This window comes from Siphateles boraxobius, unplaced genomic scaffold (assembly GCF_051911475.1).
Source record: "Siphateles boraxobius isolate OS27281-9 unplaced genomic scaffold, OSU_SipBor_1 46, whole genome shotgun sequence".
Classification (NCBI taxonomy): Eukaryota; Metazoa; Chordata; class Actinopteri; order Cypriniformes; family Leuciscidae; genus Siphateles; species Siphateles boraxobius.
In genome coordinates, this window is record NW_027509097.1 from 10,567,411 (window position 1) to 10,593,294 (window position 25,884).

Below are 25,884 nucleotides of genomic sequence, written 5' to 3' on the forward strand. Positions count from 1 at the left end.
CAATTACACTGAATCGTTTTCAATTAGGTCAAAGAGAGGTGGAAGGAAGGTTAATGTAGAGCTTTCGCAAACAAACACATGCACAGCTGCTCCACACATGTGAACTTCAGAGTGAGGCACATAAAAGAATTGCATGTTTTTGTAGAAAATAAACAAAGTGTGTGTCTCTATGTGCCTGTGAGCTTGCAACCGTGTAATTGCAAACTCAATAACTGTTTCTGGCCGAACAACAACTAAAAGTACACTATATTAATACACTATACGTAAAAAGTTTATAAGCAAAGCTGATGCTGATAAGCATACGCACATGTTAATGAGGGTTCTCATGGTCACGTGACCTGCTTAGATTAAAGCTGCGTGATCTGGGGTGTTTCTCCATCCTCTCAAATATGGATTGAGTGAAGTCAGTGACGTGCAAACAGTGCGAGCCCCATTAGCCAAGCAGGGCAGTGAGGAAATGTGTTCTGACTTTGTTGCTCCTGAAATGTGCAGAACAGCTTTGAAGGCACTGATTGGGATTGATGGAAACCAGCTGGCAACTGGACTGCAAAAATAATAACACTGGTGACTCAGACTAAAATTTGAAGGAATGGGAACGAAGAAAACACGAAAATATCAAAAGAGAAGGGGAAAACACGAAGTGGATAGGGACAAAAGGACAGATTTCAGAGAGAGGGATAAGAGGGATAAGAGGGATAGAGAGAGAGACTAAGGACAAAATGCCTGTAAAGAAGGAGAGAGACAGGACATGCGTGAGGACACTCAGCAAAAATGTCCCAGAGGGACGAAGGATGCGTCTAAAGAAGGTGGACGTGTGTAAATGTGATATTGTCAACAAGTCTCTTACTTGTTTCATACACGCATATGAATCACTAATATGGCTGCTCGCAAACACAAACAAGAAGTGAAGTGTCAGGCCTGGGCGTTTGTCCAGTCAGCACCTAGACCTATCTTCTGTTATCTGTTTGTGTTTGGCACGGTCGTGGTGAAGGATGACACACCTTCCCAGAATCCCTCTGTTTCTTGACAACATTGTCGCACAATCAACAACGGCTCCATGCTGCGTATACAATGCCAGTTGCGAGGTCACTATAATAGGAAAAGTATGAGTGAGTCAAGGGTCTCGGATCCAAAACAAATGTTGCCTTCCTCATCTATAAGAAATCCGCTGGATTCGATCTCCGGCTGCACCTGAGAGAGCTAGCGTGCTGTTGTGTCTTGTTTGAACAGCTACACAACAGACTATTGAAAGGACTGAAAGACATTTAAATTCCTGCAGCATTAGAAATACCAGCTCTTTTGGGACATACTCCATTTCATACATTATAAACCAGAGTTGTTCTGTATGATCAATGCAAGATCGGTTGGTTTATGGAAAAAAAGCTGCAACCGAGAATATGCTGCATTTCAGATGCGTTATACTTCTCTTTTTCTCGCTCTCTTTCCATCCTCTCCAAGTCCCTTGTGGTCTTCAAAAGCAGCAGTCCTGGCTGCAGTTCAATCGGAGCTTGGTGTCTTCCACCACCTGGCAGGTTAATGAGGCGAGTTTCAGAGGAGGTTCACTTCCGAACAATCAGCTCTCCATTAAGATAGAGAAGGAAGATACCCCTAACAAAACACGCACACATACTCTGTCCTCACTTTTCTTCTCAGTCAGTCCACATGAATCAAATTCTTTGTCTTATTTATGTTATGTAATTTTAGACCATCAACAAATTAATTTAAACAGTGCATCTGTATGACAGTTAAAGACTAACACACTTTAGCATAATGTTAGCAACAATTAAGCAGCACAATTAACTGTTTTCAACTGTGATAAAAAATTTAATAAAAATCCACACTAAATCAACATATTAGAATGATTGTGGCACTGAAGACTGGAGTAATGGCTGCTGAAAACTCAGCTTTGCCATCAAATGACTAAATTACATTTTAAAATATGAAACAGTTATTTAAAGTTGTAATAATATTCACAATATTACTGTTTTGACATTTGGCCAAATACATATAGCTTTGGTAACCATAGAGAATACCTTACCAACAGTAGTGTACATAGAAATGCATTTGTCTCCAGTTTAGCTAAGTTTCATAAACTTTAAGGAAATGACTAGCATATAGATTGCCTTAGAGCTAACAGTTATGGACAAAAAGCTACAAAATTTCTATTTTGATTCCACGGGGCTTCACAAACAGATACAGACAGAGAGATTCAAGTTTTATTCAGTTTTATATTTCTGTCTTGTACTTTTCTATATATTTCTCTCTTAACAAGCTCTCAGACACAATTGCCGTCAGGGGTGCTCTTCTGTTTTTATGGGACGAGACTGATTGATTTACTGTGGTTGGAACAGGATAATCTACCCCTAGCCTCGGATTCAGAACAGCAAAATGACAAGTTTCTTTCTCTTTCTCAGATACGTGTTCTTCAAAACAATATCTCAACACCTAAGCCAAACAAGTGACTTTCCAATCCAAAGAAAAACAATGTCTGAGAAAAAATTTCCCACCATTTTAATGAGAAATGAAGTCAGGATTTTGTTATTTCCCTCTTTTTCCTGTCTTTATTTCCCCTTGACTGTATGCACTGTATACTATGTCAACACTGACCCACTCTGGGGCCCAGGGTCGCTGTTTTAGAACAATTATCATAATGGAAGTTAATGCAGACATATAACTTGAATAGATGAAGAGGAAACCTGATTTGCTCTGTGCGCCTCAGCGAAAGAGCGTTCTTCTGATGGGTAGAAAAATAAATGAATGAGGGGGACCTGCAACAGGCTTTTTTTCTTGAGGAAACATTTGATAACCTTTGTTCATAATGCTTTGTCCTTGTCTTGTCCCATTCACCCTCATGTTGTTTTAAATCTGTATGATTGCTTTCTTCCGTGGAATACAAAAGGTGGTTAATGACAAATTTTACTGAGCCATACAATTACAGTTTATATGACGGCTGAGTCTTTCAAGTTTCAAAAAACATACAAAAGCAATGTTAAGGCATCATAAAAAGTCACGTGGACTTAACATGAGTGCGTACATGATTTTTGGGTGTACTATCAATTTATGATTTCTGAGCTTTTGCTTCAACAAATCCTGTTACAAAAAAGTCAGTAAAAAGCAAATGTTTTTGCTGTCCTTTCTTTTTAGGTTTGCAAATGGATCTCGACCTGATGAATGTGTGGGAGCTCTCAGCCATCTGCTAGTACCGGTGAATGACTGCGTTATCAGTTCCAGGCGTCTCCATATACAAATATGAGATGAAGAACTCCTAAGATGAAAGTGCTGGATGCTGTCCAGTGTCATCAACAGCCTCCCAGCCAAAAAGCATTCCTGAAGCCTCCTATACCTAGGCACGGAATCCTGATTCCGACACAGGGAGACTCAATTAGCACTGCCGATGTGGGTCATGACCTGTTCAGGAGCTTTTCAATTTAGAGCAAACTTGTCACGGTATACGTATTCTCTGGTCTCTTCTTGTCTCGTGTTTATGTTGTTGTATGAGTGCACGTGCGTGTGGGCGTGAATGATTGGCACTCCGGATCCGCTCCAGCTGATCATCATCATCTCACCAGCTGCACGTTATCTCTCAACCATATATATTCTTACCTCTGTTTCTGCATCCTTGTCAGTACGTTGTCTCTGGTCCTCGGTGTTGGTGTTCCTGTGTTCCTGTGTTCCTGTTCAGCCTGGTGTTCCTGTTTCGTCTTCGTGTTCAAGTGGATTGGGGTTTTCGTTGTCGTCACGTCTTCACTGCACGTCTTCACGAGTCCTGGCCACCGAAGCCCCTGCGTCACTTCACCATCGGCTGTACTGTGTGTCCTATTCTATATAACTTCATTAAATTTGTAACTTGCATCTGCTTCCTGTCGTTCATCCCGCGGTCATGACAGAACGTACTGACCAACAGATGGAAGCAGCAAGAGCGTCTTCATCATCTCTGGATGATTTCATTCACCATAGCATTCGCAGAATGGATGCCCAAGAGAGAGAGATCGGCGGCACGGGACGCGCAGTACAAGCCCTAGTGACGCAGGTGTCCGAGCTCACCCAGCAGATCCAACGCCTACGAGTTCCCACTGCGCCGCCCACACCAGCTGTTCCCCCCACACCACCTGAGAGCGCCTCCCAGCCGGAGCCACGCCTTCCAGTTCCAGAAGCTTATGGAGGAGAACCCTCCTACTGCAGAGCGTTCATCACTCGGTGCTCGATGCACTTTGCACTACAGCCCCGCACCTTTAACACCGAACAGGCTAAGGTAGCGTTTATTTTGACTTTGTTGACTGGGAGGGCGGCGCTATGGGGAACGGCGGTGTGGGAGAATCAAGACCCATGCTGCGCCTCGTTCCAGACCCTCGCCGCCGAGATGAGAAGGGTGTTTGATCGGGCGGTCTCTGGGCGTGAGGCCGCTAGGACCCTGGCAGAGTTGCGACAGGAGGGAAGATCAGTTTCGGACTATTCAATTGAGTTTCGAACCCTGGCGGCGGAGTGCGGATGGAACGAGGAGGCGCAGTGGGACATGTTCCTGCATGGGTTGGCTGACCACGTCCAGAGGGAGATCTACGCCCTGGACCTGCCCACCACCTTGAACGGGCTCATTGACTTGGCGCTGCGGGTGGACGCTCGGTTGGCTCGAGTTGAGCTAGATCCTTCTAGATCCACCCGTACCTTCGGAGACGTCGACGGGTTTCGGTCCAGTGGCAGGGACGTGGTCAGTCCCAGCAACGATCCGGAGCCCATGCAGGTGGGTCGAGCTCGGCTTTCCCGGGAGGAGAAGGAGAGGCGGAGGTCCCAGGGCCTTTGTCTTTATTGTGGAGGATCGGGCCACTTTGCTTACAACTGTCCAGTAAAAGGCCCAGCCCGGTAGTAAATTTGAGGCTACTATCGGGTGGGATCTCCGCCAGGAAGACCTCATCAGCTGTTACATCAACCTCCACGCTCCTTCCGGTAAGGCTTAGGTGGTCAGTCCACCAGCACGATTGTCAGGCACTATTGGATTCGGGCGCAGAAGGTAATTTTATGGACCACAAATTTGCTCAAGATTTTCAGATTCCCCTCAAACCACTCACTCACAAGATTTCAGTTCACGCACTCAATGGACAAGAGCTACCCACTATTTCCCTTGCCACTGAAGACATCACCCTCATTACCTCTGGAAATCATTCTGAAACTATCTCGTTCTATATTCTGGACTCACCCCTGGCACCCATCGTACTTGGACACCCGTGGCTTATCCAACACAACCCCCGAGTGGACTGGCATCACCGATCTGTGCTGGAGTGGAGCAAGGGGTGTCATAAGTCTTGTCTTGTGTCTGCTTGTTCGTCTGTGCCTGTTTCTGTGTTTCAGGAGGAAGCAGGGGATTTGTCTAACGTGCCCGCGGAGTACCATGACCTGAAGGAGGTGTTCAGTAAGTCTCGTGCTGCTTCTCTACCTCCGCATCGTCCCTATGACTGTGCTATAGATTTACTGCCAGGTAAGTCTCCGCCCAAGGGCAAGTTGTATTCACTCTCTGTTCCTGAGAGAGAGGCTATGGAGAAATATATTTCTGATTCTCTAGCAACCAAGTTCATTCGCCCTTCCTCTTCTCCAGCGGGGGCGGGGTTCTTTTTTGTGGGGAAGAAGGACGGGTCTCTGCGACCTTGTATTGATTACCGAGGGTTGAATAACATCACGGTAAAGAATACTTATCCTTTGCCGTTGATGTCTTCAGCTTTCGAGAGGTTGCAGGGAGCGTCCGTCTTCACAAAATTGGATTTGCGTAACGCTTATCATTTGGTTCGCATTAGGGAGGGGGATGAGTGGAAAACAGCATTTAACACCCCCAGGGGGCACTTTGAATACTTGGTCATGCCTTTCGGGCTGTCCAACTCTCCTGCTGTTTTCCAGGCATTGGTCAACGACGTGTTGCGAGATATGATCGATCAATTCATATATGTCTACCTGGATGACATATTGATTTTTTCTTCTTCTCTCCAGGAGCATGTGCAACACGTACGACGAGTGCTTCTGAGGTTGCTAGAGAATGGGCTTTTTGTCAAGGCGGAGAAATGAGATTTTCATGCACAGTCTGTCCCTTTCTTAGGTTACATCATGTCGCCTGAAGGAGTGCGGATGGACCCTGAGAAGATTAAGGCTGTGGTGGAGTGGCCAAGTCCAGATTCCCGCAAGGCCCTGCAGAGGTTTCTGGGGTTCGCCAACTTCTACCGGCGTTTTATTCGCAATTTCAGCCAACTAGTCGCACCTCTGACTGCCTTGACCTCCCCCCGAACGACGTTCAGGTGGTCGGACGCAGCTGAAGCTGTGTTCGTCAAACTGAAAGGCCGCTTTGTTTCAGCCCCCATCCTTGTTGCTCCTGATTCTTCACGTCAGTTCGTGGTGGAGGTCGACGCGTCGGAGGTGGGAGTAGGTGCAGTGTTGTCCCAACGCTCTCTTGCAGACGACAAGATGCATCCTTGCGCGTTTTTTTCTCATCGATTGTCACCCACCGAACGCAATTACGACATTGGTAACAGAGAGTTGTTGGCAGTTAAATTAGCATTGGAGGAATGGCGCCACTGGTTAGAAGGGTCGGGGGTACCTTTTATCGTCTGGACCGATCATAAGAATCTCGAGTACATTAAAACCGCTAAAAGATTGAACTCCAGGCAGGCTCGGTGGGCTCTATTTTTCGGTCGTTTTGAATTTTCCCTGTCTTATCGTCCGGGTTCCAAGAACATCAAACCCGACGCCCTGTCTCGTGTATTTGATTTTTCCGAGCGCCCGTCTACTCCCGAGTGTATTTTACCCGAAACGCTATTCGTTTCAACACTCACATGGGAGGTCGAATCGAGGGTCGTTAAGGCCTTGGAAGGGGTAACGCCTCCGCCCGGTTGCCCACCGAATCGATTATTCGTGCCGGAGGGAGTACGGTCAGACGTTATTCAGTGGGGTCATGGTTCCAATGTGGCTTGCCATCCAGGGGTAAATCGGACTAGATTTTTAGTCAAGCAACGATTCTGGTGGCCACTTATGGCTCGCGACATTCACGATTTTGTTTTGGCTTGCTCGGTTTGTGCCACTGGTAAGACTTCCAATCGACCTCCAGACGGGTTACTACAGCCGTTGTCGGTTCCTTCGAGACCCTGGTCCCATATCGCTCTAGATTTCATTACCGCCCTCCCACCCTCCCAGGGTAACACAGTAGTTTTGACTGTGGTGGACCGGTTCTCGAAGGCAGCCCATTTTGTTCCCTTACCCAAATTACCTTCAGCTAAGGAGACAGCGGTGGCAGTCGTAGATCACGTCTTTCGGTTACATGGCCTCCCGACAGACGTAGTTTCCGACAGGGGACCCCAGTTCGTGTCCAAATTTTGGCAAGAGTTTTGCAGATTACTGGGGGCGACTGTGAGTTTGTCCTCTGGATTTCATCCCCAGAGCAATGGTCAAACCGAGAGAGCCAACCAGGATTTGGAGAGAGTGTTGCGATGTTTGGTCTCCAAGAATCCTTCCTCTTGGAGCCAACAACTGTCTATGGTAGAGTACGCGCACAATACGTTACCAGTGTCGGCTACGGGCCTATCTCCGTTTGAGTGTAGTGTAGGTTACCAGCCACCTATTTTTCCCAGTCTGGAATCCGAGGTTGCGGTCCCCTCCGCTCACGCCTTTGTCCAGAGGTGTCACCGCACTTGGACTAGAGCCCGGGAGACTCTACTCCAAGTGGGGGCCCGCACCAAGGCCAAGGCCGATCGCCACAGGTCAAGGCCTCCCGTATACGTCGTTGGTCAAAAAGTGTGGCTTTCAACTAAGAACATTCCTCTCCGCACCGTTTCTAATAAACTTGCACCCAAATTTATCGGCCCGTTCGCTGTCACCAAGATCCTTAGTCCGGTGGCAGTCCGCCTCAAATTACCTCCCGCGTATAGGAGGGTTCATTCCGTGTTCCATGTATCCAAGATTAAACCCGTGTTTCATTCACACATTAATCCGCCGGTCCCGGTTCCTCCTCCACCGCGGCTCGTAGATGGGGAGACCACATATTCGGTTAATCGGATTCTGGACTCTAGGCGGAGGGGACGCGGATTCCAGTACTTGGTGGACTGGGAAGGTTACGGTCCGGAGGAGAGAAGTTGGGTTCCTGCTCGAGACATCCTGGATCACTCCCTTATTGATGATCACAATCGACAGGTAAGGGGGTCTGGGAACGCCAGGAGGCGTTCTTAGAGGGAGGGGTACTGTCACGGTATACGTATTCTCTGGTCTCTTCTTGTCTCGTGTTTATGTTGTTGTATGAGTGCACGTGCGTGTGGGCGTGAATGATTGGCACTCCGGATCCGCTCCAGCTGATCATCATCATCTCACCAGCTGCACGTTATCTCTCAACCATATATATTCTTACCTCTGTTTCTGCATCCTTGTCAGTACGTTGTCTCTGGTCCTCGGTGTTGGTGTTCCTGTGTTCCTGTGTTCCTGTTCAGCCTGGTGTTCCTGTTTCGTCTTCGTGTTCAAGTGGATTGGGGTTTTCGTTGTCGTCACGTCTTCACTGCACGTCTTCACGAGTCCTGGCCACCGAAGCCCCTGCGTCACTTCACCATCGGCTGTACTGTGTGTCCTATTCTATATAACTTCATTAAATTTGTAACTTGCATCTGCTTCCTGTCGTTCATCCCGTGGTCATGACAAAACTTGCCTTTAAACTCTTTTCTCAGTTGTTAGAAAAGAAAAAAAATAAACTTCATCAGCTATTGTTGAAGGTTTTGAGCGATGGGCCTGTGAAAGCTTCTAAAGAAGTCCGACTGAGGATGTTCTGGTGGCAGTCACATAGAAGACAGTAACTGTCAGCTTTCTTGACATGAATGATGACAATTAAGTTGACAGGTTGTGCTAGCCTTAGAACTATTGACTTGACTAGAAACTGACAGCTGTCTACATGAAACAGAATACATGCCAGGTCAAACTACCCAGAAGGAAAGTAAATTATCATAATTTTCTCATCAAGAAGTTCATATGAAAAGGCCATTATGGGACAGGCAAAAAGATTATTCAAATAACACACTAAGGTATGGCTCTCAGGTCGGCTTGCTGGGTTTAACTGAAAATAAGCAGCGAGTGGAGGAATCTTTCTCAGAGACCTGTCAAGAGTCCGAAGACAGAGACCTGCAATGCTTCCAGGCAGACTATCAGAACCTTTACTACCTTTCTTTGGCAAAGAGCCAATCTAAGTGAGAGAAAGGGAGGGGCAATGTGGAAGAGGATGAGGAAGAGGAAAATGAGGAGAAGAGGGTGTAGATGTAGAAACAGAAGTGCATGTAAAAATGAAAGAGGAATACAAAATTAAGTAGTTGTGAATGTTGAAGTGGAAGATTAAAAAAAAGAAAGATGTGAAAAAGATTTAGGGAAAGGAAAGGAAGGGAAGGGAAGGGAAGGGGTGAGGATGTGGAAGAGGATGTGGAAGAGGCTGTATAATAAATAGAATGAGGAAGAGGAAGGAGAAGAGAGAAGATTAAGACTATTGGGCCTGGTCTATGAATACTAAACATAAATCATAAGGTTTTCCAGTAAAATATAAATATTTAAGCAAAAATGAAAAGACCAAATTTGTCTTGTGTTCTTTCCTGTCTAGGCCAAAGTTTTGTGCAGCCCTGTAGTAGAGAGAAAATGCATGAGAGAATAATGCCTGAAATAATAACATATTGGTTCCTTGTCAAAGAATGCAATATTTGGTATAGCATTATGGAAAAAGTCATAAAACTCACTTCCATCAAGGTTATGGCAAAGTACGCTAGAATAAATTCTAAAAATATCTTTATACCCAGTCTCTTGTTAAAAATCAAAGTCTCTTGTTAAAAATAAAAAGTTTTTCTGTCTCATAGAGCATTTAAAAAACATTGACACCATCACTGAAGACACTGTCACAATCCCTGTAGAAGCCCTGTGGATTTGGGAAGTTTTGTGCATTTAACTCAGTGTGTGAAGACTGGATGGGAAAAGGGCAGACTAATTTAAAAGTGATTCAGCAGAAGTTGCCAAACCACTGCAGTTATCTGAAACTGATACCTCGTCTTGGTGGGGTGTATCGAGGGTCTGCATTCTCGAAGGGTTTGCTTTGAAAGATTGAGAAGTGAGAAGGTTCGCCTCGATACTTCTAGAAGTTCTCTGGCTCACCTCAGATAGAAAAGAACAGACGATTCAGCAAAACAATGTCTCAGTGAAGGGGGGCGGGGGCGGGGGCGGGGCGGCTGGGGGCGGTCAGGGCAGTTTGCGAACCAAACCATCCAGTTGAACCACCAGCACCAATTTATTCACTTAGTAAGCAGGCTAAAATGAGTTTTAGACTTGTGATTTATTGAGTCCGAATGTTCTCCAAAAGAAAAGAAAAAAATCACTAAATGTTAACCTTTAAACTGAAACAAATCATTCATATAAACCATGCCTCCATATAAACCGTGTTCTCTGGCTTATAATTAATTACTCTTTTTATGTTACTTTGGTTGCCAATTTGTGCCAAAGCCCAAAAAATAAATTAAGCAGAGACATTACAAACAAGTATTGTGGTGCTGCTATGAGTTTTGGACAAGGTAAGCTACTACACTAGTACCAAAAATGTTCAAGTACTGCTGTTTTTGGACATGTGATTATGGTACTACCATTGTATTTTTGGACATATACCACAGTAGTGGAAGTATCTTGGAGTATAATGTGAATACCATTTCAGAATCATGGTACATATCAAAAACCATGGTAAACCACATGATACCATTACTGTACCATAGTACTCAGTACTTTTTCGTAAAGCCAATAACCAAACATTTGCCAGATTCTTCAGAAGGTACCACAAACGATCAAACTGCTGAGGACCGTAAGATGATGTAGACTGTCGCGAATTACCAAGGGATTTGATGGTAAGTATTTCATCTGGAGACATATCAAACACACAGAGAGAAATAAGTTTAAGCCAAAAGTGGAACAAGCCAGCAGTCTGTCACTCTTGTATGATTATCTTGTGGACACACTGTGGATGATGTCTCCTGAATGTGGTTCCATATGCTCTGTATGCTGGGCTGATTTCCAGCTCAACAAAGAATCCTGTGAGATTACCAACAAGACACATGAGGTTATGACATAGGTAGTAAAGCTGGCAATAAAGCCCATGCTGCCAAGAGTAGAGATTCACACATACACATAAAAGTAGAAAGTGATCACTGATCAAAGTGATTATGGTGACATTCACAAAGACACACTAAGGAATGAGGTATCGTCAGCTAACCATGTGTGACGTGACTCATTCAGAAGAATAAGGTGATAATAGGAACAAGCTGTATCCCAATTCAGTCATTATTTACTTTATATTTTATTTCTTCTGGTGAACATAAAAGGGAATTTGTTTTAAAGAATTGTCACGTAGCTCATTAATTTCTACAAGACAACAGTTTTATAGTAACCGTGTCTATCTAGCGACAGACAGACAGACAGATACAGTATATTTTTACTCAAAGAAAAGTTTGAGTAATGTCATTGTAGAAGGACTCACCCAGCCAACACAATGAAGAAATCAAGCCGATTCCAGGTGTCTCCAAGGTAAGACTTTTTCCCAAAGATGCCCAGTGCAACCATCTTGATTACCATCTCCACGGCAAAAAAAGCAAATATGAAATCATCAAAGTCCTGGAGGGAAGACAGAAATATCCGAAGGGTTAGAAAAAGCTTAAAATGCTGCACTGGCCAATTCAGAGCTCGCAAAAATGTTATTTTCTTCATCGGGAGACTATATTAAGGACAACTTATAAATAAAGAAATAAACTCTCCAAAGGCATATGCAGATTAATATTAAATTTCCACTTTGATGTCACAGAATGGTGTGTGTGCGTGTCCATGAGCTGAGGGGCTATAAGCCTTGACTCATCCTTACACAGTAGTGTGAGTTGGCACAAACAGCCAATTCACCCAAGTCTTTACCCACAAATCCTGTACTAGTCCTCCACTTACGTTACTCGAAATGTGTTTTACATAAAAAATAAAATAAAACTTTGTATGTATATATACAGAGACACTGATCTGCAATAAGGAGCTTGTAGTATGAATACAAAATACAGCATTAAGAGTGCAAATGAGACATTTCTGGACATTATGAAGTAAATGCCTTATTAAACATTTAGATGCAAAAAGCTCAGTCAGAGTCAGTTCTTGAGTAAAGACCATAAAGGCAGGGTCGTTGAGACATCAGCGGCCATGCAAACTCAGACAGAGACCCTTGTTTCATCAAGGTTGACTGTCACTGAAAGACACCTGGGCATTCTCAGCTAGAGAGGACATTAGTCAAAGTGAGGGATTCCCTCCAGCCAAAGCTCTTGCACTCTGACAATGCAGGGAATGTCAATTAAGCCGCAGTGGAGAGCATTATTGTCGCACAAGATATTATTCAGAGCCAAGGACTAATCTATTACCTCATCCCTGATCTGCTTGTATTGTGCATAGTGGACATTTGGGTTATAGAGTACAGTTATTGCCAATTCAAAGTTAATGGTAACATATGACACATCCATAAACAATACTGTCAGGATGAGGATGAGGGTAGAATCTGTGAGACTTAATTTTACATTAATGGTTTGAGGGAGGAGACTGTCTATTCAGACAAAGATTGATCTCCTAAGACTATGCCCTAATGTTCTCTAATTATCTGCCTTAATGCGAACATATGGTGAACACATAAACACGAAATAATAATAGTTTCACTCCTAATAACAAAAATATCCTGTACATTAACTCTACTCAACATAAGGATGTTTTCCATTTTCCCAGTCAGGCTATACTATTACTATTTCTGGCAGCGTAAGAAAATCTTTTTTTAACTAGCCGTGTGATATCGCTCTATATCAGCACAGCTGTAATTTGGCCATAGGCATATATAAACTGGATGGATGGATCCATCTCATAAGTATTGTGTAAGTATGAAACAACAGTGACTGTCAAATGATATATGTGTTTTGTTCACAGTCCATGTAGAGCTCTCGGCTTGCACAGCTCTACAAATCTCTGTGGGCCCTTCTACTTTCAACAGCTCCCTTCAAAGATAAACAATGCAGACTAGGGGAACCCCTCGACAAAACACTCCCAGAGTCTTTCCACACAGCCAGAAAGCAGAGCTTAGGGGTTAAATATTCTCTACAGTGCTTTTTCATCCTGACACACACACACACACACACACACACACACACACACACACACACACACACACACACACACACACACACACACACACACACACACACACACACACACACACACACACCCTACACACTATATGAATATCTTCCTCTTTATACTTCCCTGTCTCATCTCCTTTGTTTCAGAGAGCCTCTTCCCATATTCCTCCTCCCCTCCTTTTTCTCACCACATCTTATCCACCCATTTCTATTTAATACATGTCATCCTTCTCTTTCATATTTCTGGGGAAGCATTCAAAAATAGCTCGCAGAAAGAGTCAGTCTCATCCACGCGTGTGGAAGCGAGGGTGTTTGTGCTTGTGTGGTGATCTTTTGCCACTGAATAAATCTTCTCATGGTATCCTCTTTGTTGCACAAATAGCTGAGTGGTGTATTGTCTGTGCTGTGAGAAGGTTATTCTAGTGCAACTGATGGCCTTTCCTTGGGAGGAAAAAAAACCAAATCGTTAAATCCAGAACTTCTTCAGACTATCCGTCCACCCCCACAACACACACACAAAGAGAGGAGGAAGCTGCAACACATATTCAATGAGGGTAAACAAAAATATCTTCTGTATTCTTCTTACTAATTCATCTAATTCATGTGTGCAGAGTGCAGTTGCTATGCCGATGACATCATGTAGTCTAGAAGGAAAGTGAAGAGACGTGTACAATGCAGCAGGAAAACACCAATCATCACGCTACCATAAATCAACACAATAATGCATATGTAGTCTCTGATATCTGTTGGTGATGTATGCTGCTTTCACTAAACATTTAAAGATATAGTTCACACTAAAATAAAAATTCTATCATAATTTACTTACTCTCGTGTCATTCATGAGTTTCATTCTGTGTTATTTTCTTTCTTCCATCAAACATATTAGAGTTTGGTCACATTAGCGATATTCCAGCAGTATTGTGGGAAAAAAATGGTTCATTGTCAATAGCGTAGCTATGTCTGAAGCACTGCTCCCACACAAGTCACATTCAAAGCAGACAGCTTTCTATCAGTTAGAGTGGCAGTTCGCGTGACCAACTTGAACATGAGCAAAATATGAATGAGGTCCATAAGGTACATTTGACTTTACATACAAAAACTACAGTTTTTGCACTCATTGTATCATGTCTCTTGTAAGCAATAAACCACCAGTGGCATTATTTGAATCCAATGCAAATGGAATTCCAGAATTATTCCCTTTTTATCACAACTGATAAAAAGAACAACATATGCTCACTGTACCAGTGAGCTAAAAATTAAGCCAGAACAGATCATACTGTACTGTACACAAGATATGTAGTTCAAACCATGAATTAGAATATCATAATCCACAAACATGCTGACAGGGAGTAGTAAAATGAAAGAACAGGAGAGATATAAATAAGGTTATGGCAATTAAATCTGTACTGTTAAACACACAGAGCTCTGCTAACATCACAGTACTTTATGCATGACTCTCCTCTTAAACATGATACTACTCATTTTCTGCCCCAGAAACTTACCTACACTCTCTACTCAACTAAAGCTTGCATAACAACACACGAGCATCCTAATGCTGCAATTAGGTACAAAAAGATTAGTTCACCCACAAATGAAAATGCTGGCATCATTTACTCACACTCATGTTGTTCCAAACTGTATGACTTTCCTTTTTTGTGTGAAATATTAAAATAGATGTTTTGAAGAATGTTTTTGTCAACGCAATGAAAGCCAATGGGGATTAAAACAACACTGGACTAAATTGACTATCATTGTAAGAAGTCATATTTGACGTTTTTCAATGACATATATTTTTCAAAATATCTTCTGTTGTGTTACACATTTACATTTACATTAGACATATATATATATATATATACATACAGGAGAAAGAAAGTCATCTGTGTTTAGAGTTAGATGTAGGTGACTACATTATGACCAGAAATAAAAACTACCAAAACTGCAGAGAAAAAGAGGAAAGCGCTGAAGAAATAAATGATAATGTGTTGTGTGGGCAGAATAGAAGGGGCACAGAGAGAAAGAGAGAGATGGCAGGCATGCTCCCCAGCTTTATTGTATTTCCCTGAATTCCATTATTCCACCAAAGGCGTTCTTTTCGAGCTCATGCCGAGAGCTAACCTGAGTCACGTCAGCTATGGAGCCCAGGCGTGTCTCCCTGACAGTGATGGGAGCTGATTGTATGTCTTTGTAAATTTCCTGATGACCAGGTTTGCAATCTTATTTCTGGCAAAGCACTCTAATTTCCATATGGCAAGAGAAAGAGAGATTTGATAGAGCAGTTGGCGAAGATAATCGTTATAAGATCTCAGATCTCAAAGAGAAAACGGCCCAGGCCATTTATTTCCTATGAGAAGCAGGGAGAGGAATGATCCAGACGCCCTGGGGTTTAGCTGGGCTACGCTATCATTCAGAAAAATACAACTTTACAAAATAAAAATCAAACAAAGAAATGTATTAAATTCTATTAAATATTAAATGCCCATTAAATTCAAATGAAAACTTGGCATTATCCATGGAAAGAAAGAAATCTCACCCAGGCATGTAAGAGAGTAAAAGATGATGTTTAGCAAGAAAGTTAGCAAGAAAAGTTCCTCTAAATCCCACATTTTCGGGACTGCATACTACTCCTATTTCTGATATAGAAAGATATGGTAAAAATAGTTAGAGTATGCGGTTCCAAATTCAGCATCAATGACTTACTCATTTAGACGTTTACCGTCACCTACTGGACTGCATACTACTCCAGTTTCTGATATAGAAAGATATGGTAAAAGTAGTTAGAGTATGCGGTTCCAAATTCAGCATCAATGACTTACTCATTTAAACGTTTACCGTCACCTACTGGCAGTTTTAGTTTCTTATTTAGGCCGTGTGTCCACCAAAGCGTTTTTAGCCAGCTGAAAACACTAGACGCTCTGCTGAAAACGCCTAGCTGTGGTCGCTTGAGAGCGTTTTGGCAGCACTGATTTCTCTTACGAGAGGGAACGAGTATTGCGTAAGTTTAGCTTACGCTACGGGGAAAGATTCATCTTCTCGAGATATTGAAGCCAAAAAATTATCCTTAATTTTGTATTCAGTGTCAACGCAGTGCAGCAGCTAGCAGACCTAGAGCAGGCCATCTCGCGTGCTCATTGGCTGCCCTGCGGGCAACTGCTGCAGCCTACCACTGAGCCCGGCGTGACGTCACGCCCAATGAAGGGCGCCCGTGCCTTCATAGCATCACAGCCCGCCGGAATGGGCGTGGCTTAGCGTATAAAAGTAGGGGCTGTAGGCTGACTTCTCTGATTTTTCGTCTCTTCAGCGAGCTCTTCGCATCGCTGGATCTGAGAGAAGCCACCGCCGCCGTTGAACAGCCAGCTTAGGAAAGCGCTGAGGAAGCCGGCCGTCTTCACCACCTTCAGCCATCCGTGCGAGCTACGCTATCCGGCGACGTATCCTTTACCTTGCTACCTATTCTAAAAGGGCAGCGAGTGTCTTTTTAAAGATGCCTCGCGCTTCCTGCGGCTCGTGTAGAGCCCCGCTCAGCGCCGGAGACCGCCACTTGATCTGCGCTCTCTGCTTGGCCTGGAAAATGCAGAGCTCGTGTCCGGGGGCAGCAAGCTCTGTGAAGCGCTTCCGCTGTCGACCCTGCGGGCTCGACTCGAAGCCTTCAACACCGCAGCAGTCACTCCGCCCTCTGTATGACCGCGCAGGAAGAAGCGCCGTTCCCTGAGACAGCCGGAACCTGTGGCCACAGCGAGGCGCTCGCCGGAGAACCTCCCTCGAGCCTCGCTTTCGCCTTCCCGGCCCCCCCTCACCGACGCGCAGCTGCCGCTCACGAGCCTCACTGCCGTCGCATCTGAGGATGAGGCCGAGGGACACGCCACGAGAGACTGCTGCTCCATCCTGGCAACAGACAGCGAGGAATGGTCGCTTCACTCCGCCTCCTAGTCGATCCAGGAATCCACTCGTACCCCCGCTGGAGCTGATGCGGAACTGACGCGCCTGCTGACGCAAGCTGTTGACCGTCTCGGGCTCGAGTGGTCGCTGCCGAAGGAACCCGCGCCGAAAAGCCTCGACGGCTGTTTCCTTCAAAGTCGCCGCCGTGCAGCTTCAGCAAGCAGGCCCGCTCCATTCCTGCCGGAACTTCACTCGGAGCTGACGAAGTCATGGAACGCACCATTCTCCTCGAGACTTCAGTCCCAGGCCTCCACGTCGCTCTCCCAAGTGAACGGCGCCGCCGAGAAAGGGTACACGGCTATTCCCCCTGTGGAAGAGGCGGTCGCAGCGCACCTTGGCCCGCCATCACGGTCAGCCCTCCCGTCAAAAGCCTGCAGAGCCACTTCCGCCTTGGTCGGCCGCGCATATGCCGACTCCGGCCAGGCCGCGTCTGCTCTCCACTCCATGGCTGTGCTACAGATCCTGCAAGCCGACCTCCTCCGTCAATGGGATGTGAAGGGCCGGGATCCAGCTGCGGTTACAGACCTGAGAAGTGCGACGGATCTCTCTCTCCGCGCCACTAAAACCGCAGCTCAAGCCATTGGACGAGCCATTGCCGCGTTGACTGTAACAGAGAGGTACCTCTACCTCTGGTTGACGCTCGCGGATATGAGGGAAACTGAGCGAGCCACCTTCCTGAACGCGCCGCTCTCCCCCACTGGTCTCTTCGGCCCAGCGGTGAACGGGATCGTTGACCGTTTTTCTGAGGTACAGAAGACCACGCAGGCCATGAACCTCTTCCTGCCGCAACGCTCGAGCTCCGCTACAGGCCAGCTCTCGCGAGAGACAAAGAAAAGAAAAGCCTCCTGTGCGAGCCAGCGCCCAGCGTCCAGCACAGCCTCAGCCTTCGCAGCGACGTCAGGGCGGCCGCCCTAGTCGCGCTCAGACAGCCGTCACAGGCCGCCGTCACAGGCCGCCACCCCCCAGAGGGCCTCGGCAGAAGATCACGCTGAAGTCTGAGCATGCGAAGCCCTCCTTACAAAGAGAGAGAAAAGACGCTCGTGTCCCGCTGCGCGTCAAAGTTTATTTCCCTGTCAGTCCCCTTCAAACAGGCTACTGCAGTGGTTCATTTAGCAGCCAACGAGCCGGTTTTTTCACCCTCTCGCCTGCACACAAACGCCGTTTTCACGGCGACCCAGAGAAATTTCAAAAAGAGTATAATGTCTGGTCCGGGTCACGCCGTCGGTGTTTTAAGTGTAGTGAAAGTTCCCACGCCCCAGTGTTCACCCCTACACACAAGCACTTTGAATCTCTGGCACTCACAGAGCACACTCTCATAAAGTGCAGAAAAGCTGCTCGAGTGTTGAATGTAAGAAATGTGTCCACAGGTCTGTGCTCACTATCTGTTCGCTCTGTTACACGATCAAAAAAGCAGGTTATGAATGTAAGTCTCGTGCCCGCCAGAGAGCGTTCACGCTTGCTAACACAAACCTCCCCCCGGGCTCCGTCCGCGCGTTTAAGTGTTATCACAAAACGCAGGGCATTAATAAGACGATCCCCAACCATTATGATCGGGGCGTCAAATACACTTGTAAGTCTCGTGTCAGCGCTCACGCTTACAGGAAGCTTTTCCCTCCCGGAGCGCTGCTCGCGCATCAAAAAGTCAAAAAAGAATGTTCCCCATCTCTTATGATTGGGACATCTCACATAAATCAGCCGGTTTCGGCTTTCAGCGAGCAGCCATTGCCCAGAACCGAGAGCGCGCGCGCCGCGCTTTCGGCTCCAGTTCAGTTTCACAAGCCCTAAAATGCCGGCGATCTGAACCCGGAGGCCATTCGCCCCCTAGCGGCTCACATAGCTGCATGGGAAACTATGCCAGGGATTTCAGAAAGGGTGCTGAGCACAATAAAGCAGGGCTATACACTTCAATTCATTCGCCGTCCCCCGCGCTTTCAAGCCCGGACCCCGACGATAGTGAATGCGGAAGTAGCACACCTACTTCACGCAGAAATAGCAAAGCTGCTGTGCAAAGGGGCTATAGAAAAGGTACCGCCTTCTCTGAGCGAGTCAGGTTTTTACAGCCGATATTTTCTCGTACCCAAGAAGGACGGAGCCTTCAGACCTATCCTAGATCTGAGACATTTGAACACAGTGCTTGCGAAAAGACCATTCAAAATGCTTACGACCAGGAAAATCCTCGCGCACGTTCGCCCGAGGGACTGGTTTATTTCTATAGATCTAAAGGATGCCTATTTTCAGATTCAGATAATATCCCCTCACAGGCAATTTTTGAGATTCGCCTTCGACGGTCAGGTATATTAATACACCGTCCTGCCGTTCGGCCTGTCCCTAGTACCCCGTACATTTACGAAGTGCATGGACGCGGCGCTCGCCCCCCTGAGAAGTCAGGGGCTGCGAATAATGAACTATCTGGACGATTGGCTGATATTGGCACAGTCAGAGACAGAACTGCTATCTCACAGAACAGTGCTTCTCAGTCACCTGGAAAGCTTGGGTCTCACGGTCAACTGGACCAAGAGCTCATTACTGCCCAGCCAGTCAATTTCCTTTTTAGGAATAGAACTGGACTCGGTGACCATGACGGCTCGTTTATCGACACCGCGCGCGCCGTGTTCGCCACCTAGCCGCATCTTTCCAGAAGGGCAGCTTTCTCCCTTTGAAAACATTTCAAAGGATGTTGGGCTGTATGGCATCAGCTGCAGCGGTGCTTCAGCTGGGCCTACTGCGCATGCACCCGCTCCAACGCTGGTTGAATGCTCGCGCGTCCCGCCGAGCCTGGGTTTCTGGCGGCCAGAAAATCAGAGTGACTCAGACCTCTGCAGCCCTGGTTAGTAGCCGACTGGTACCAGCAGGGAGTGATGATGGGAACCATCTCTTATCGGAAAGTCATTTCGACAGACGCGTCCAACTCGGGTTGGGACGCGCTGTTCGAGGGCAGACCGGTCTTCGGCCAGTGGTCAGACCAAGAGAAGTGTTTTCACATAAACTGTCTGGAAATGATAGCGGTCGAGAACGCGCTGAAGCGCTTCCTCCCGTTCATATAGGACCAACATGTTCTTGTCCGCTCGGACAACATATCTGTGGTAACCTATGTAAACCGTCAGGGCGGTGTCAGATCCAGAAATCTTTGCAATCTGACGGAACACCTCCTTATTTGGTCTCAGATGCACCTGCGTTCGCTGAGGGCGGCGAATGTGCCTGGCCATTTGAACGACGGCCCAGACAAACTGTCCAGGGACAATGTTCCCACAGGGGAACGGTCCCTGCACCCCCAAACGGTCCAGAAGCTGTGGCGCCTATTCGGCAGACCTATTCGGAAGTCGACCTATTTGCGTCAAAAGACAACGATCAATGCCCGACGTTCTTCTCGAAGGACGAGGACGCGCTGGCCCAGGTTTGGCCCAGCCTCACGCTATATGCTTTCCCTCCAGTCTCTCTGTTACCACAGGTGATCAAGAGAATCAGGGAAACGCGCCACTCGGTGCTCCTCATAGCCCCGCGTTGGGAGAATCAGATTTGGTTCCCGGAACTAGCACGGCTGTCACTTACAGCTCCGTGGCCGATTCCGGTGAGGGCAGATCTCCTCTCTCAGGCTCGTGGCGCGATCTTGCCCTGCCAGAAGGAGTGATGAACACGATCACGCAGTCTAGAGCTCCTTCCACGAGAAGGCTCTACGCGTCTAAATGGTCGGTGATCTTCGGATGGTGCACCGACAGAGGTCTGGATCCACGGACATGCGGGGTGGCGCATCTGCTCACCTTCCTACAAGAGCTGTTGGATAAGGGGAGGTCCCCATCCACGCTCAAAGTATACGTGGCGGCCGTGGCAGCGTTCGCAGAATCGACGCACGGCCAGTCACTGGGAAGACATGAGTTGGTCATCCGCTTCCTTAGAGGAGCTAGAAGGATGAACCCACCGCGCCCCCCGTCGGTTCCTATGTGGGATCTTTCATTGGTCCTCGAGGCCCTGAAAGCCTTTCCATTTGAGCCACTAGACTCCGTGGGGTTGAAATATCTATCATTGAAAACCATCTTTCTGACTGCACTGTCGTCAGTAAAACGTGTGGGGGACCTGCATGCGCTGTCTGTCAGCGCGTCGTGTCTTGAGTTTGGGCCGAATGACTCTAAAGTCATCCTCAGACATAGACATGGCTATGTTCCTAAAGTGATGGGCACTCCATTCAGAGCGCAAGTTATTTCGCTGTCAGCTCTGCCAGCATCTGACAGCGAAGGTGAGGTGAATCTCCTCTGCCCTGTCAGGGCGCTGAGATTTTACATTACGCGCTCCGCCTCCTTCAGGCGTTCAGAACAGCTTTTTGTTTCGTTTGGTGGGCGCACCAAGGGTCTCGCCTCCTCGAAACAGAGCCTGTCCAGATTGATAGAGTACGCAATAGCAGCTGCTTACGCGTCAAAAGGTCTGAACGCAGAAAGGTCAGATCTTCCTGCTCAGATCACTCTCACGTGACTCAGCTCTCCTGGTGGAGTTGCACTAGTAGGGTATGTGCCATGTGCCTATACAGACCGGCGCGCTGCTCTGTATTCCCTATGTGTGCTTATGTACAAGTAATGGCCCGCGTGGCTGGCCACCTTATTTTTTCCACTTATGGGGTTCCCCTGAAAGTTCGGGGTCTCATGGTGGATGCTTGGCGCGAACGGTGTTGACAAAGTGTTCCCGTAGCGTAAGCTAAACTTACGCAATACGAGAGAACCTCTCGTAAGAGAACGATACTCGGTTACTAACGTAACCTCGGTTCTCTCTAGAGAGGGAACGAGTATTGCGTAACCGGCCGTGCTCGCACCATGAGCGACTTTGCTTCAGTCGACGAAAAACCAGAGAAGTCAGCCTACAGCCCCTACTTTTATACGCTAAGCCACGCCCATTCCGGCGGGCTGTGACGCTATGAAGGCGCGGGCGCCCTTCATTTGGTGTGACGTCACGCCGGGCTCACTGGTAGGCTGCAGCAGTTGCCCGCAGGGCAGCCAATGAGCACGCGAGATGGCCTGCTCTAGGTCTGCTAGCTGCTGCACTGCGTTGACAATGAATACAAAATAAGGATAATTTTTTGGCTTCAATATCTCGAGAAGATGAATCTTTCCCGTAGCGTAAGCTAAACTTACGCAATACTCGTTCCCTCTCTAGAGAGAATCGAGTTTACGTTAGTAACCGAGTATCGTTTTTTCAGTTGAGACGATTCGTTGCTATGATACAGAATATCCGCAGCACAGTTTACTTATAACTGATTTCGCAGATAATTTGTTTCATACTAAAAATTTATTTTTTAGCTCGGCTTGGTTGACGTCGTTGTACAGAAATAATGTTGTGACAGTTGGTCGGTGTGGTATTTGTCCCGCCCCTCCTCTACTGTGATTGGACGGCTGGGTAAAAAGTGACAGTGATGAGCGCTGCGTTTTACCCAAAGTTGAAAATTTTTCAACTCTCGGCGACCAATAAAAAACGCCGAGCGCTCTGGGATTGAGCGTTAAATTCACGCTCAGCGCCTCGTTACGGCCGTGTGTCCACCAAAGCGTTTTTTCACGCACCTGGCGTAAAATTCTAATTGTTTTCAATGGGAGCGCCGCGTTTTTTAAACGCAACGAGCGTAACGAGGCGCTGAGCATGTATTTAACGCTCAAGCACTGAGCGCCGTCGTTTTTTACTGGTCGCTGAGAGTTGAAAAATGTTCAACTTTGGGTAAAACGCTGCGCTCATCACTGTCACTTTTTACACAGCCGTCCAATCACAGTGGACGAGGGGCGGGACAAAATACCACACTGACCAACTGTCACAACATTCTTTCTGTAAAACGACATCAACCAGCAGAGCTAACCGAACAAAATGGATGAAAAATAAATTTGTAGTATCAAACAAATTATCTGAGAAATCAGTTACAAGTAAACTGTGCTGCTGATATTCTGTATCATAGCAACGAATCGTCTGAAAAAACACAGCGCTGCCAAAACGCTCTCAAGCACCCAGAGCTAGGTGTTTTCAGCAGACCGTCTAGAGTTTTCAGCTGGCTAAAAACGCTTCGGTGGACACACGGCCTAAGAGTTTCATTTAATTCCAAAAAAAAGTACTTTCGTGTTTTGGGCACAGTTTGCCCAAAAATCTAAATTATGTTTATTTACATTTACTCACCCTTATGTTGTTTCAAACCTGTATGACTATCTTTCTTTTGTGGAACATAAAAATATATTTTGAAGAATGTTGATAACCAAACTGTTTTTGTCTGTAAATATTAATAATGAATCTATTAATATGAATGCACACACAAAATACAAAATATAATAGCCTTTTGAGAGATTATGTGCACTAGACAATTATTTCTTCAGGTAATTTGCCAAGAGTATCAATATTGATTTAAAATCCAGTCTAGAGGCAAGCCACTGTACAGCTGATATATGATTTATGTGACAGTATGCCTTTGAAAAGAATATTATAATCACGTCTCACAGGCACTCTGTACAGTGAACTTGACCCGCTGTCACAATGTAAAGATCACAGATTAGTATCATTCATTACAGCAACCATTAGCTTAATAAGGTGATTCACCTCATGTCACAATCAGTCACATTGTATTCTGAAGTGCCTGATTTCAATGACTGCCTAGATGAGTGTCTTTGAAGTCGTGTTTTAAGCACTTCATTTAATGTGGTTAAATCCTCTCTAGGACTGGGCCATTTCAGGCTCATTTGTTTTTATATAGCCCACAAAATGCTTATGACACCCCCATAGTATTAGAGGAATCACATAGTACAGTGAGAAAGAGACACTGAAAGTGTTATATAACTTTCTGAGAGCCAGGGGAAAAAAAATTGGGAAGTTAGAATTTTCTTCACTTGACAGTATATGGAACATAAAATACATCTGATAAAAGGTTTTTTTTTTGTTTGTTTTGTTTTTTAATGAGACATCAGGTATATGAAGATGAGGCACTACAGAAAAGCTAATTTTCACACAAAAAAAGGATCATAAATTGTTTTAAACACACTACCATTACAAAAGTTTGGATTGATTTTTATGTTTTTGATAGAAGTCTTATATTCACCAAGAAAACAGTTTCTATATTATTCATTTAATGCATAAACAATTATAGTAAAATATTACTATAATTATGTTATAATTTTTATTTTATTTATTTAACTATTTTAATTATTATCAAATAAATGCTGCTACGGTGAGCATAAGAGACTTTCAAAAACATAAAAAATATTACTGACCCCAAAATTGTAACTGTAGTTTACATATACACATAAATTCCAATTTCCTCTGCTAATGTCCCAATATTTGTATATACAATATCAATGTCCTCTATGGAGAATAAAAGTGAATTGTAGCTGGGTCCCTAAATGATAAAAGACATACATAACAGAGGATACAAAGCGGAAAAGAGAGGATTGCTCTCAGATATCCTTAGGGCAAAACACTCATCTGTTAAACAAAGCAAAAGGAATTTAGCAGATTGAAATCAAAGTCCCTGAGCCATGTTTCCAAGTCAATGATAAACCAGAGCAGTGTCTTTCCTGTGATAATCTGCTTTGAATTACAGGCGAGGATCTTTTTGTTGCCTATCACCACATGTGGTTTTGGGCATTCCTGTGTCTTTTGGAAGTCAGTCAACACAAAATGCTTCAGGATATCTAGAGAAACCCAGCGCTTCACGAGAGATGATGACAAACGCCCGAAAATAACCTTGCGTTTTTGAGTTGTAACAGTTGTTTGATTTCATTTCAACACTAACTTCAAATCTGTGACCAATTACATTTTAATTTGTTTTCCATTTATACTTCGATCTATTTTAAATGCATGGGGTTACAAAAGGTGATGTATTCTAAGTATGAGACTTACCTGCAGTATCTCACATCGCTCTGTGTCACAGTGGCTGTCCTCACAAGGGTGAAACATCCCCAGAGTAACGCAGTTCAGCAGGATTACCAACATGCTGGCCCTCTCGAACCATGTGGGAAGCAGAAGTTAAGGAAGTACACAGAAAATACATGCAGTCACAGACAATAAACAGAATATATGTCCTTTATATAAACAAATGACATTACTGCAGCCTAGATAACACATCCAAGCTATCGGCAGACATATTTTCAATAATATCTAATGTTGCTAAGGTGAGCGATAAAGAGTTAGAATAAAGCAGAACTACATCTAATTTCAATGATATATCTCTGTTGTATAAATTATGTCCTTCTTCCACACTATTATACAATCTTAGAAGAAAAGGTTCTATATAGATGATGAAAGGGTTGTGTCATGTGCTTAATACAGGGGTTCCCATCATAGGATTATATTATGGATTTAGTTTTAATACATTTTAATTAACTTGTTCTTGTGATTAAATGATATTAATTAAAAAGCTTGTAAACACACTTTATAACTAAAAAAAAATTAAATAACCAGGTAAATTTAAAAGAATTATGCAATAATTTAAGACATATCCACGTATACTATATAATATTTTGAGCATAAAAGGTTCTTTAAAATTGAGTCAATAACCCTAGGGTTCTATATAGACCCTCACTGAACCATTTATTCTAAGATAATAAAAAGTATCTTAGTTATTTTGATTTTAATACTGATACTTTAATACTTGTACAGAACCCCAGAATAGAAGTGGTGATGGAAAAAATATAAGATGGGAAGAAAAATCTACTTCAGTGGTTTTGCGTTCCCCAAGAAACTTTCTGTTCGCTGACAAAACCTTTGCATTCCCTCGTAAAAAAAAAATGTGTTAGACTGAGAAGGTGAATGTGATTTCACC

At 45.1% G+C, this 25,884-nt stretch overlaps 1 protein-coding gene across 1 annotated transcript in view; it reads right to left on the reverse strand.

Annotated features, from left to right (window-relative positions):
* The window catches only part of cacna1g (calcium channel, voltage-dependent, T type, alpha 1G subunit), a 276,677-nt gene that overhangs the window by 142,033 nt on the left and 108,760 nt on the right, over positions 1–25,884 (reverse strand). Inside the window, exons 3-4 of the mRNA XM_077200722.1 lie at positions 24,963–25,074; positions 11,504–11,637 (exon numbers count right to left, since the gene is read on the reverse strand). Of these exons, the coding sequence (XP_077056837.1) occupies positions 11,504–11,637; positions 24,963–25,074 (246 nt within the window). The remainder of the gene's footprint in view (positions 1–11,503; positions 11,638–24,962; positions 25,075–25,884) is intronic.